This window comes from Scylla paramamosain, chromosome 6 (assembly GCF_035594125.1).
Source record: "Scylla paramamosain isolate STU-SP2022 chromosome 6, ASM3559412v1, whole genome shotgun sequence".
NCBI lineage: Eukaryota > Metazoa > Arthropoda > Malacostraca > Decapoda > Portunidae > Scylla > Scylla paramamosain.
The window spans coordinates 26138049-26149496 of record NC_087156.1 but is presented as its reverse complement, the minus strand read 5'-3'; the positions used below and the strand labels follow the sequence as shown (position 1 = coordinate 26149496).

At 42.3% G+C, this 11448-nt stretch overlaps 1 protein-coding gene across 1 annotated transcript in view; it reads left to right on the top strand.

Annotated features, from left to right (window-relative positions):
- LOC135101518 (pro-resilin-like) overlaps window positions 1-11448 on the top strand; it is a 35133-nt gene that overhangs the window by 19344 nt on the left and 4341 nt on the right. Inside the window, exons 2-4 of the mRNA XM_064005595.1 lie at window positions 8238-8594; window positions 8891-9203; window positions 9308-9682. Of these exons, the coding sequence (XP_063861665.1) occupies window positions 8238-8594; window positions 8891-9203; window positions 9308-9682 (1045 nt within the window). The remainder of the gene's footprint in view (window positions 1-8237; window positions 8595-8890; window positions 9204-9307; window positions 9683-11448) is intronic.

Here is an 11448-nt window from a genome sequence, read left to right as displayed (position 1 = left end):
TCACCACCACCATCACTACCATTTCTTATCTACTTTATTTATTTACTTATTTTTTTTCTTTTCTTTATTTTGCGTCATTTCAGGTTTTCAGTTGATATCATGGTGCCAGATCTGAGAGAGAGAGAGAGAGAGAGAGAGAGAGAGAGAGAGAGAGAGAGAGAGAGAGAGAGAGAGAGAGAGAGAGCCGATTGCGAATGGAACAAGAGTAGTAGCATTAGAAGTAACAATAATAGTAGCAGTAGTCGTAGTAGTCGTCATCGTCGTCGTCGTCGTCGTCGTAGTAGTAGTAGTAGTAGTAGTAGTAGGTGCGTATATCTCATATCCAGTCTGTACTGCTAACTCCTCTAACTCCTAAACCCGGCTATGTCAAGAAAAACCACATGCACACATATTACCCTATCACCGTTGCCTCCCTCTCTTACTGAGCCCCTGGTGTCCGCTGCTACAGGCTAGAAACATCAGAAGAGGAAAGAATAACGCTAAGAAACCACCAGGATTTAGCCCCAATCGACTCTTCCATATACATCAGCAGGAACGCCACGACCGGGGGAGGAGAAAGTGGCGGGGTCTGTGCCCGAGGGAGGGTCAAAGAGAGAGAGAGAGAGAGAGAGAGAGAGAGAGAGAGAGAGAGAGGAAGGAAAGATGTGAGGAGACTATGATGGGGGGAAGCACGCAAGTTAATCATTGTTTGTTCGTTCGCTCGTTCTCTTCCTTCCTTCCTTCCTTCCTTTCCTTTTTTATTTATCTTTCTCTCTTTCTCCCCCTCCGTCATCGCAATGGCTACTAACAACTATTTTATCACACCGTCATCTCCATCGCATTAAACTATAACAGAACACCCCACGGCGTCCCATCACAGATCTAAATTACTCTCTCTCTCTCTCTCTCTCTCTCTCTCTCTCTCTCTCTCTCTCTCTCTCTCTCTCTCTCTCTCTCTCTCTCTCTCGTGACAGTCACCTTGGCTTGAAGAACAAAAAATCTGACATAATATTCAGCATACCAGTTATTCCACTCGTCTTTCTCTTTCTCCCCACACCGCTTTTTATAATATCTTTCCCTCCTTTCCTCCCTCCCTCCCTCCCTCTCCGTCCACTGACCTAGACGAGAGAGAAGGAAGGTCAGGTCAAAGCCGGTTCTTTCTTCATACATGAACACGTTTTTTTTTTCTTTTCTTTTTTCTTAGTTTTCCTTTCTTGTCTTTCCTTTCCTTTCCTTTCCTCTCTCTTTCTCACGCACACACCGACACACTGACTCATCACCATTACATACCGTTTTCCATGCAGTTAAGTCTTGCCTCTCTTGGTAACAGCGACAAGAGAAAACGGAGGAAGACAATAGCGCATCACACGAGGTGACAGCGAGTTCGCATACCGTTGAGTCATTCACTCAGCAGAGGCAGCGGGACCATGGGTTTAGGTTAGTCAGTCAGTAAGGCAAACAAGTAGGTTAGCGTGGGCTTGACCTGGGGTGTTACTCTACTCCTGCTACTCCTCTTCTTCCTCCTCCGCTTTCGTCTTAGAGTTCGTCCTCAAAATAGGAGTTCGCGCGCGCGCACACACACACACACACACACACACACACACACACACACACACACACACCAGTGGATTTAGATATGTCGACGAATTTTCTCGAGATTTAGGGCATGGGAGACATCAGTGAGAAAATGAAGGAAACACTTGATATCCTGACAAATACTTACGAAGGACCAGGCCACACGAGTGCAGAGCCCTGCCCACGGAAAGTAATCTAAACTGCACATGAGCGTTGAATTAACGAACGAAATTCACTCAAATTCGTACAGATTCGTGAGGAAAAGGAAGGTAAAGAAAAGAGGTGTGATACTGAGATTCTTCTGCAAAGCGTAGAGAGAGCATGTGAAGTTCGACCTTGCGAGTTGAGACTTAGTAACTATCACTTGTCTTTTCCGTGGCGCAACAGATCCTTACTTGATAGTCGCTGCTTGCCTATGTCTCTTAGTTTCAAATCTGCGCTTTCTGTTACTGCTGCGTCTGGTGTGTAAGCAGTCTCCACATCAAAGCAGCTGCTATTTGCAATAATTATCCATTAGGTTATCAAACTAAAATAGTAGTAATAATGATAAGTAAATCATAAAGTGGTGATAAGAAAATTTAAGCTAATACATCTGACACGTGTTTGAGAGACGGGCAGAGGGGCCGAGTCAGCCTAATGTTTGGAATCTGAACAAACGCTCCATTGACTACTGAAATATAGAGACAGGGATTTATGTGTTTGGTGGTGTAGCAAGGGAGCTGAGTGGCTGGAGGAAGAGTTGTGTGCTAGAACAGGTCAGGGAGTGGTGATGGGCGGCCAGACAAGTTAGACAGGTTCGTGGATGGTAATGATTTCCCATCTAGTACCGGGTTTTCTCTTTTGTAGATAAATCGTAAAAAACAAAACAAAGGAACACCGTAAATCAAAACATTGGTTGAATTGCTCCACTGTATTTTACTTTTTTTATTACATTTTTCTAAGTTCTCTTAAATAAAAATTGAAAAATATTTTACTTCATCGTGTTCTGATCCATTTCGATATATTTGATAGAGGCAAAATCGTTATCTTGAACAAAAGTGTCAAATCAATTGTTTCACGTTTCTCTAAATAAGGAAGTGATATTTTTTTGTTCAAGGTTAGTGGAAAGAACAATATCGCTATGTTCTCGTATGTATCATCTTAAAGAAACTCATCCATTAGAAACACGCAAAGAAAAATATCATAACTACATGCTTACAAAAGACTTTGTTTCAATGCATATAATAAATATCCACCATTTTGAATTAGACTAAACGAGAGAGCCAATGGTTAAGATTCAATTATAAAAGAGTGGCACACATTTCCTCTTCAACACACACACACACACACACACACACACACACACAGCTAGTATATTGTTAAATTATTAGGTTTGTATTCGTACCCAGCTGCTGGTTTCACTTCCTCTCGATATCCGGTGTAGATAAGATTAAAGAAAGTGTCTGAAAAATCTCTCTCTCTCTCTCTCTCTCTCTCTCTCTCTCTCTCTCTCTCTCTCTCTCTCTCTCTCTCTCTCTCTCTCTTATGTGAAATACTGACATCGTTTGTCATAATTCTACCTGTCATTACCTTAAGCTTAATAACGAAGCGAGAGAGAGAGAGAGAGAGAGAGAGAGAGAGAGAGAGAGAGAGAGAGAGAGAGAGAGAGAGAGAGAGAGAGCAGCGGAAGGTCGAGTGAACGGAAGAGAGGAAAAGCGAAAAAGAAAAACAAGATTCATAGATTAATTATTTGGTTTGTGTGTGTGTGTGTGTGTGTGATTTAAAATAAACTGAAGAAGGAGAAGGATGAGCAGTGGTTTGAGAGAGAGAGAGAGAGAGAGAGAGAGAGAGAGAGAGAGAGAGAGAGAGAGAGAGAGAGAGAAAGAAAGAAAGAAAGAAAGAAAGAAAGAGAGAGAGCTGTTCATGATCGGACATAGGGCGACACACACACACACACACACACACACACACAAGCGAAGGTTTAACTGCTGTTACTTCGGAGGCAAGACTTTCTCTCTCTCTCTCTCCCTCTCTCTCTCTCTCTCTCTCTCTCTCTCTCTCTCTCTCTCTCTCTCTCTCTCTACAACTTTCCCCAACACATCACCCTCCCAGCGCACGTTTCTACCCCTCTCCTCAACTCCACCACCACCGCCGCCACCACCACAACCACTACCTTTATCACCCCCGCATACCAGCCCTCACAACACACACACACACACACACACACACACACACAAACATATTTAATATCTTGCTTATATTATACGTATTTTTTCCCTCCTTTTCTTTCTCTTTTATCTCCCTAATTCGTCCCGGTCTTGCCCTGATCCGGATCCGTTACATGGACATCGGAATCACTCTGGTTACACACACACACACACATAAGATAAGATGTACATAGATATGCCTGGAAGTCACTAGCTCTCTTAACCATATCCATACATACAACGATTCTTCCTTCCTTCCTTCCTTCCTTCCTTTCTTCTTCCACCCATACCTGCTATACGTACTTCCACACTTCACCCCATACATGCGCACCTGCCCATGTTTAATGAGTGAGAACGGCGTAAGCATTTACACATGTTGCATACCAAATAACTCGTTTTTTCTCTCTTTTTTTTTTTTTTTTTTAAGTGATCCTTGCGGCTATTCGTTTTGTTTTTAAGAAAGAATGTCTACCGTTTTCTCTTCTGGCAACTCATTTTTGTTTTATTTTTCATGCTCTCTCTCTCTCTCTCTCTCTCTCTCTCTCTCTCTCTCTCTCTCTCTCTCTCTCTCTCTCTCTCTCTCTCTGTTCTTTTGTTTTCTCCTTTGGACTATTCATTACTTTTTAATTGGGTGCGTGTTTTTTTTTTCTTTTCTTTATAGGTTACATTGTCTTTTAAAAATCGCTTGTACCTTCTCTTTTGTTTGTTTTGATATATACGTACGTAGTGCATAAATTCTCTCTCTCTCTCTCTCTCTCTCTCTCTCTCTCTCTCTCTCTCTCTCTCTCTCTCTCTCTCTCTCTCCTTTCACTTCCTTCACACAATGCCTGCTGTCATTACACCGCCAGCTCTTTACAACCATTGAGAGAGCCAGCCACCTCTACTGCTGAGTCGTGCGGCACAAGGCCAGTGAAAAGGCATACCTAGAATTTTCACTGCCACTTTGTCGTTAACCCCAATGAGGCGTTTACCCCTCTGTACGACCGAACTCTGCCACTTCCCCACCTCCACCCTGAGCTGTTCTCTCTGTTGGAGAAAACTGTATGCGTTTATTATTCTTCTTAAACTTACTTTTTTTTTTTAACTATCCATAATTAGTGTAGAAAATTTGAAAATGCGGACATAATGGGCACAGTAGTTTTTTTTTTTTTTGGGGGGGTGGGGAGATTTTTCTTTCTTTTTTTTTTTCATTGCGGAAATATGATCTAAGCTTGACTCCTGCTACGAATAAAAACATATAAGTAGAAAGCGATGCCCGTCGTACGCGTCAAGTCGGTATAATATGTCAAGAGGAAATTTCTCATGCTGCAAACATCTGTCGGTGAAGTGAGCAGCTGTCTGTGGATGGATAATATGTATGAAAAGTCTTGCGGTTTTTTGGAGAAAATATCTCATTCATGGAAAGTCTGACCGGCGAAAATAACATATATGTGAGTATCCACCAACTGGCAGATGATGTGCACGCATCGTCTCTTGGAGAGAGAGAGAGAGAGAGAGAGAGAGAGAGAGAGAGAGAGAGAGAGAGAGAGAGAGAGAGAGAATGTGTGTGTTTGTGTGTGTGTGCGTGTGTGTGTTTCTTCTCTTATAGAGCATCTGGCAAATGAAGAAATCTGGTATTTGATTATATATATATATATATATATATATATATATATATATATATATATATATATATATATATATATATATATATATATATATATATATATATATATATATATATATATATATATATATATATATATATATACACACACACACACACACACACACACACATAACAGTACTGTGTAGGATACATCGTTGAACTGAACAGAGAAAACGTATCATTACTACTGCAATATGTGGTGGATGCAAAAAATAATAATAATAATAATGACAATCAAGCAATATAGAGCAAATAAACCGTTTTCTATGATAGCTAAGCTCACTGAGAGGAGAACGTGTCTTTAATTCCAAACTTCCTCATGAACGTAAACAATAAAGAAATTCCATTCATAACTCGACAGCTACTGCGAGAAATGTATTAGAAGTCAGGGAGTCATCCACGTGTGAACGAGAGAGCAAATCTGTACAAAATGACGAAAAGTACCACTTATTGCTCTGGCTAGAAGAGAAGGCAATGAAAGTTTATGAATTGCCGGAGGGAACGACGAGACAGAGGGAGTGCAAGCTTAGTTAGATAGGCGTGTGGGGCTGTGAAGGAGAGAGCTTGGGTGGCGAGGTGTTGGTGGTGAGGGTTACAGGGTGACGGGAGGGGAGGAGAGAGAGATTGAGTGGTGCTTAATGGCAATACGACACCCAGGTGGAAAAACGGTAGTACTGGAAAAATAATGGTGGTGGTATGTGTGTGTGTATGTGTGTGTGCGTGTGTGTGTAAAAATCATCATGAATACAACGCATAAAACAAGGAATTCTGACTTAGAGAGAGAGAGAGAGAGAGAGAGAGAGAGAGCTCATGACCCCTCAGATGGGTTATGTGCGACACTACTGCCGAACTCAACCTTACTGAATAACTGCCTCTCTTCTTTGCTGACTTTCACTCCAAACGCCATTTCCCTTTCTCCGCTCCCCTCTTTCCTCCACCAACGCCAGCGCTACCATTACCGCCGTTTATCACCACCACCACCTTCACCACCGCCACAGCTATCAACACGCATCGCTTTTATCATCATACTCCCTTATCGCCACCATCATCACCATCATCTGTGTACCCGGATATCCTAATTTAATGTACCGGTGTCCTAATAAACCCAAAGTACCCGTAATATCATGATCATTATTATTCATCATTATCATTCATCATTCATTATCATCTTCCATGATTTCACTCCAAGATAAATGCTTTGCTCAACCTTCCTCAGTACTTTCCATGTTTTTTTTTTCTTTATATATATATATATATATATATATATATATATATATATATATATATATATATATATATATATATATATATATATATATATATATATATATATATATATATATATATATATATATATATATATATATATATATATATATATATATATATATATATATATATATATATATATATATATATATATATATATATCCACACACACACCATGGTGGAAGATAGTACAGTTACTTGTACGTAGTAGATGGACACTTTCAGACTTTTGAATGCAGATGACGGCATATCTCTGAAAGTTAGTCTTCGCACTCAAGCAGCTGAAACGAGGCATGAATATGCTGTATTTTGATTTGGTTGGAAAGAAATCGATATTATTGCCATAAATTGATGGAAAGATCATCTTGAAATAAAAGAAAAACAACATACAGTATATTCTCTCTCTCTCTCTCTCTCTCTCTCTCTCTCTCTCTCTCTCTCTCTCTCTCTCTCTCTCTCTCTCTCTCTCTCTCATTGCCACTTCATTATCTAGTACCACCTGTGAGTACGGTGCTCCTGGGAACGGCCAGGAGGAAGGCGCAGCAAACTGCAAAGAAGCACGTAACGCAGATCCTTGAGCGAGTACTACCATTAATACTAGCATCCTATCCTTTACCCTTCAAACAACACCCATCTGGATAGAGTCCGATAGACCTAAAGCAACGAAAGAAGGGTTGAAAACAAAGTGTTTGTGATATATCTTATGGACTTCATGAATGAATGAATAAATAAATAAACAAATAACCTAGAGATTAATAGTGATTACCACTGAAAAGGTTGAAAGAAATGTTTCATAAAGAAAGGAGGTTCGTTTGATTAACATGGTGTTGGTGATGATGGTGGTAGCGCCATCTGAAGTCAAAAAGCAGTAGTGGAAGACGAAAACATGTAAGTGCCCAAGTAGATGTTTTAGACTGTCTATAACCAGCATTCGCCATCCGTATGGTATTATCATAAGCTGCAGAACTTTATATTTTTTTTATAAGTACTTTTCTTTCCTCTTTTCTTTTCTTTTTTTCTGAGAGAGAGAGAGAGAGAGAGAGAGAGAGAGAGAGAGAGAGAGAGAGAGAGAGAGAGAGAGAGAGAGAGAGAGAGAGAGAGAGCACTATAAATTAAACATCCAGATATAACTGAGCAGTTTTTTTTTTTTTTTTTTTTTTTAGGCAGCTTTCGGTGCATAGGTATGATTCCATTGCGCAAAGTTAATTATGAAAAAGGGTCCAAGCCTACATTCCAAGAGAAACTAGAAAGTGATGAGTGACAGCCTCTGCATACCCGATGAGTAGAACGGGTATGCGGCGGGGAGAACAGTAGCAGCAGCAGCAACAGCAGAAGGAAGAGGAGGGAAGGGTAAAAGGAAACGTGCCGGACATCAAGTCCCACCATCATATATGTATATATATATATATATATATATATATATATATATATATATATATATATATATATATATATATATATATATATATATATATATATATATATATATATGATTTCTCCTCTACAGTCTGTTTTTGATTCGCTTTACTTCCTCACACCACACCACATGCTACGGGTTAACGCCGCTTGTCTTCCTACAGATGTATCTCATGCTTCTCGTGGCCACGAGCGGCCTGGTGTTGGCTGACGTCGGCATCGGCAAAGGTGGACATGGAGGTGGACACGGATTCGGTGGCGGACATGGAGGCGGACATGGAGGTGGCATCTCCTCTTCCTACGGCGCTCCTCCTCCTACTTCTTACGGACCACCACCTTCCCCTTCATATGGACCTCCCCCAAAGGCACCCTCCCCCTCTTATGGACCACCGCCCACGGCATATGGTCCTCCACCCAAGGCACCCTCCCACTCCTACGGGCCGCCACCGATTAACTACGGTCATCCTCCACAATTGTACTACTACGTGTCCAGGCCAAACCAAGGAAAGGGCAAAGGCAAGGTGCGTTAGGTCTCGCCCTTTCTTCCTCCTCCACAAACATATGGTTAACGCTTCAAGTTATCTCGGTGACTAAGTGACCGGCTTTGTTCTTCAAGCCGCGAACAACATTGTTTGTTGCTTTCACTCAAAGAATAGTTGAAAAGATGCCTCATATAATTTGTGGTATTAAGAAATTCGTAAAATGCTTTCCTCCCCATTTTTCATACACAAAATAAAGTCGGTGGTAAAGAAGAAAACAAGTAACATTTATGAATTTAAACTACTCAGATTGCATTCTATTTTTTTTTTTTTTTCAGGGCAAAGGTGGATTCAGTATGAGCTCCCTCTTCAAGGCTGGTGATAATGCTATCAAGGGTATGAAGGGAGCCATCTCCAAAGCTGGAGATTATGCTCTGAAGGGCATGAAAGATACTCTCTCCAAAGCCGGCGATTATGCTGTCAAAGGTATGAAGGATGCCTTCGATGCTGGAGACTATGCCATCAAGGGCATGAAGGCAGGTTTTGACAAGATGAATGGAGCTATCAAGGGCGGCCTGTATGACCTGGGAAGCAAGTTTTCCAAGTTTACCAAGGGAGGCAAAGGTGGTGATGACGAGGACTACTACTACTGTAAGTTCATCCTACTTGTGCCAGTGTTTTATCATTTTGATGAGTGAAACATGAATGTAAGAACTTTATGATGAGTTTCTGACGCTTGCTTTTCTTTATTTCAGTTTATGTTCCTGCTGCTCCCACCTATGGCCATGCTCCCTCTCCCAGCTATGGTCCTCCCCCTGCTAGTTATGGCCCTCCTCCTGCCAGCTATGGTCCTCCTCCTGCCAGCTATGGCCCTCCCCCAACCAATTATGGCCCTCCACCAACCAGCTATGGTCCTCCCCCAACCAGCTATGGTCCTCCCCCAACCAGCTATGGCCCACCACCTAAGGCTCACCATGGTGGTGGAGGTCATGGTGGTGGAGGTCATGGTGGTGGTGGTCTCACAACATATGGTGCCCCCAAGCCTGACGACATTGTCATCTCTGGTACTGGATATGGCGCTCCACCAGTCCACACCCCTTCTTCAAGCTACGGTGCTCCCTCTCCCACAGGTGCGACCTATGGTCCTTCACACAGCAGTGGCAGCTCCATAGGTCACCACCACACTAAATCACAGCCTTATGGGAATCGACCTATTCCAGTACCTCTGTCTGTACCATTGGTGCCCAACAAGCTACTTATCCCCCGGCCCCCATCCACGACCTACACCGCCCCCCGGCCCTTGCCAAGTGGCCATCGGTCAGGGGGTAGTGGTGTGTATGTCCCCACATCCACTCCTGATTGGCTCTCTACTTCATTCCCTACCCCTATCCCCTGTCACTTGACCGTCCAACCTTCAACACATTCATCTGACTCTTTTGAACACTATGGAACACCTTGTGTACAACATCATGGAGGTTCTGGCCTCCAGCACACACCCCTCACCATCACTCCTTATAGTTCTACACTTGGACCGCTACCAATCTATCCTCCTTTATTACCTGCCAATATATATGATCCACCCCCTACCCCAAGCTCCTATGGAAACGTGCCTACATTCAAAGACACCCCCTACTCTACTTTTGAAAATCCCACACGACCCCCATTCTTCTCCTACAATCCACCCACGACGGTCATCAGTCCTTCTCTAGATTCTTCCTATCCATGCTCTCTTCCTGCAGCTTTCATTAGAACTAACCTCGGCTCTCCTTGTCTTCAGTCTAACCCTGGTTCAGTTTCTGTTTTGCCTGACAACTCAAAGGAGTCCACAATATCAGATGCAACCCTTTTAAGTATCCTCACTAATGACTTGAATAGAAGTCGGCACGATAATGGTGGCAATGGTAGTGAGGAGCATGCTGGGACATACAGGGACAGTAGACAAGAGTTCCTTCAGGAGGTGTTCAGTTCTGACGTGAAAGTGAAAAGAAACAGAATTGACAGTGAGATTAACACACCTGCCACTATTTTCGAGAATGGATGGAGGTATAGCAATTTTTCCATAAATAGTTTTCTGACAACTCCAAAAACTCCAAGAGGTAGAATTGACTTTTCAGCAGGTGTCTTCCCTACAACACCCACACTCTTAACAACTACTCACAGAAGAATACCCTTTAACCAGAATCTCTTTCCTATAACATCCAGACCAATAACAACCACATCAAAAGAAAGAACTAACTTTCTCCAGAATGTTCATCCAACAACTTTTAGACCCCTAACAACCCGACAAGGGAGAATTGATGTGTACTATGAGCAAGCTCAACCAACACAAGACAAAAACAGTGGGGAAGTCTTGACTGAACCCTCCTTACTAAGCCTCAATACGGGTTCCCCAGGAGGACCAGACTCTGGGAGCCACCATGGGCCTAATGTCCTATGGAGCCTCCAGAGTGTCAAGCGCCATGCTTCTCACCATCCACCTGCCTTAAATTTGACACAAGAATTTAACACATCTTCCTTCCTAACACATGACACACACAACTCTACATCTCAAGCTTTGCCTACTATAATTAAATTTCCCCTTCACAGTATGAGGTCCCACAAGGAACACAATAAAAATAACCAGATATCTAACCACTCCTTCACTCAGCTTCCAAGGACTCTGAGACCCTTGACAAAGCCAACAAGTGACATCCACTTGGCCTCCTCAGACAAGACTCAGCTCGAGGGACGGCTCCAAGGATTGCTCTCACCTTCTCATGTCCACGGCAGACCACACACTCAGACAGACTCCTAAATTTTTTTTTCCTACCACACACTGCTACTTTATCATACCTTGATCACATTTTCATGTCCTTTCTATACCCTTCCTTTTTTTTTTTTTGTATAGTATCCTACC